The 3,066-nt window shown below is 41.7% G+C and overlaps 1 protein-coding gene across 1 annotated transcript; it reads right to left on the reverse strand.

The window, feature by feature from the left end:
- Positions 1–1,763: 1,763 nt before the first annotated feature.
- On the reverse strand, positions 1,764–2,465 carry LOC110882188 (uncharacterized mitochondrial protein AtMg00860-like). The gene has a single exon (XM_022130269.1). The coding sequence runs from the start codon at positions 2,463–2,465 to the stop codon at positions 1,764–1,766; it is 702 nt and encodes a 233-aa protein (XP_021985961.1).
- Between the last annotated feature and the right edge of the window lie 601 nt (positions 2,466–3,066).

Raw genomic sequence — 3,066 nt, forward strand, 5'->3', positions numbered from 1 at the left:
AGCAACTAGTTATTAAAGTCATTAATACAAAACCAAATAAAAAGTGCAAAAGACTAAAAATAAAAAGTATTATACTAAACACTTGTCTTCACCAAGTGATGTAAGAGACTTAGGCAAACATGGCCTTGATTGTCAAGAACTCTTACGATCAATCTTGGATCCCGAGACGACTCACACACTCTATGATGGACAATGGATGATGGTGGTGGATGATGGTGTTGTGATGGTGGTGGATGGTGGATGAAGTGTGAGAGAGGTGGTGTGCCAAGGGATGAGTTGCAATGAAACCAAGCACTCCTATTTATAGGCTGAACAGAAGCCTGGGCACGGCCCCGTGTCCGCTGGGCACGGCCCCGTGCCTGTCTGACAATCTCTCTCCTCATTAATTGTAATTCGCAATTACAATTAATGCGCCTGCAGTACTTTCGCCACGCCCCCGTGTTCACTGGGCACGGCCCCGTGGTGGGCTATAGAAGCTTCTATAGGTTTGTCTTATCTGCTGCTTCTTGGGCACGGCCCCGTGCTCGCTGAGCACGGGGCGTGTTCAGTCTTCTGCCTTCTCTGTTTTGCTTGGGAGGATGCTATCGAGGGGTCGGGCAATCCACTTATGTTCCTTTTCTTGTATTTATGTTAGATTTAGCTGTCTTTTTGCTTCTTTTGTTAATTTGAGCTCATTTAATCCTGAAAATGTAAAAGGAAGACAAAAACACTCTTTTTCCAACATTAGTACTTAAAAAGGGTTAGTTTTATACCTCATTTGATGTAATTTATATGTTGCATTTTACACACATCACTATCATCAAAGCTTAGGTGCTAATTGCTATCAACGCATATCACGGACCACAATGCACTTCGTTACTTCGGACAAGTAAAACCTTTTGAATGATAAGGCATAATTGCACAAACTTGTTTCACAAAGTCAAATTTCATAACTCACTCGACAATTTACAAATATAATTCAAATGTAAGACAATTATCAATCAATTCAAATAGAATTCAAGTTGTCACCAAATCAGACTAAAACATTGTTCAAACCCTAGACTTACAATAACCTACATCGGGGTGAAACCTCCAAGAAATTAGCCGCTCATGGTCGAAGAGGCACGATCAACGAATGATGAGAACTTGAACATTATTATCTTGAAGCTTCGATATGATGGAATGGTGGTTAGGGTTTGTATTGGAATTGTGGTGATGAAAAGATGGATGATTGATGGAATTAGGGTTGAGTGAGTGAAAGTGATAATGATTCGGGTGATAATTCGGCTGATTCGGATGTTGAATATGGATTGGTGATGAATGGTAGGTGAGAATAGGCTCCAAGATCAAGTTCAAAACTCTAGTCAATCTGTAACTCCAGGATAATGATGACTAAGATGTTTTTAGATCATTCAAACACCCAAAGAAACATAGTTACGCGTCGTCAACATTGGGAAGCCGTCGCCGACGACCTGAAGACCCGTCGGCGACGGTGCGTGTTTTGTTTAATTGTGGCTGACGGCCAATTTCACTGTCTATGGACAATGCATGCGAGGGAATATTGCAACAACCGTCGGCGACAGCCCATATGGGCGCCGGCGACGGTGCCTGAATGTCTCGACTTTCGTTTTTCGCGTTCCTTGCTCCCGGTTGACCCATAAAGCTCCCCTAGTGGCTCGTTTTTCATCCCGGTGACCCAAAAAGCTCCTTTAACTCCGCTAGACCTGCAAAATACATATCTAATCAAAAGTAGGCTATTCGAAATTAAAAATTGTGTAACAACATCAAATTAAGCAATTACGATCACCGGTTTTCGACCACGTATCAGTACCATAAAGGTAATGACGCCAAATTTTTAGTGCAAATACCACTGCACCTAACTCTAGGTCATGTGTGGTATAGTTCCTTTCGTGTATCTTTAGTTGGCTCGATGCGTATGCAATAACTTTTTCCCTTTGCATCAACACGCATCCTAACCCTTGTCGTGAGGCGTCACAATAGACTACGAAATCATCTGTACCGTCTGGGAGTGACAGAATAGGTGCATTACAGAGTTTGTCTTTAAGCAGTTGAAAAGCTCCTTCTTGTTTTTCTCCCCATTCAAATTTCTTATCCTTTTGAGTGAGAGAAGTGAGTGATTGAACAATCTTCGAAAAATTCTCAATGAATCTTTGATAATAACCGGCCAATCCTTGGAATTGACGTATTTCAGTCGGTGTCTTTGGTGCACTCCAATTCTTTATGGCCTCAATTTTCGATGGATCAGCATGTATGCCTTTCTCGTTGACTACATGTCCGAGAAATTGAACTTCGCGAAGCCAAAATTCGCATTTGGAAAATTTCGCATACAGTTTCTCCTTTTTCAACAACTGAAGAATAGTTCTAAGATGGTGCTCGTGTTCGTCCTTGTTTCGTGAATATATCAATATATCGTCGATAAACACTATCACGAATTTGTCAAGGTAGGGCTTGCACACGCGGTTCATTAAGTCCATGAACACCGCTGGTGCATTTGTTAAGCCAAATGGCATAACAAGGGACTCGTAATGACCGTAGCGAGTTCAGAATGCTGTTTTTTTTTTTTTTTTGAAACACTTTCTTCTTGAATCCTAAGTTGATGGTATCCTGATCTCAAATCTATCTTCGAATAATAACTCGATCCTTGAAGTTGATCGAATAGAGCGTCAATCCTCGGTAATGAATACCAATTCTTGATTGTGAGTTTATTCAACTCCCGCTAGTCTATGCACATCCTAAAACTTCCATCCTTCTTCTTCACGAATAACACTGGAGCTCCGTAGGGCGAGTAGCTTGGCCTGATGAAACCTTTGTCCAACAACTCTTGAAGTTGTGTGGACAATTCTTGCATTTCTGAAGGAACTAATCGGTATGGAGACTTTGCCACATGTGCGGCACCTGGAATTAAATCTATTCGAAATTCGACTTGTCGTTGTGGAGGTACTCCCGGCAAGTCTTCTGGAAAGACTTCAGGGAATTTCTTCACAACCGGGATTTCCTCAAGTTTTAGCTCCTTGGCCTTTTTGTCAACTATGTGCGCTAAGAATGCTATACATCCTTTTCGTAGGC

This window comes from Helianthus annuus, chromosome 4 (genome assembly GCF_002127325.2).
Source record: "Helianthus annuus cultivar XRQ/B chromosome 4, HanXRQr2.0-SUNRISE, whole genome shotgun sequence".
Taxonomy (NCBI): Eukaryota; Viridiplantae; Streptophyta; class Magnoliopsida; order Asterales; family Asteraceae; genus Helianthus; species Helianthus annuus.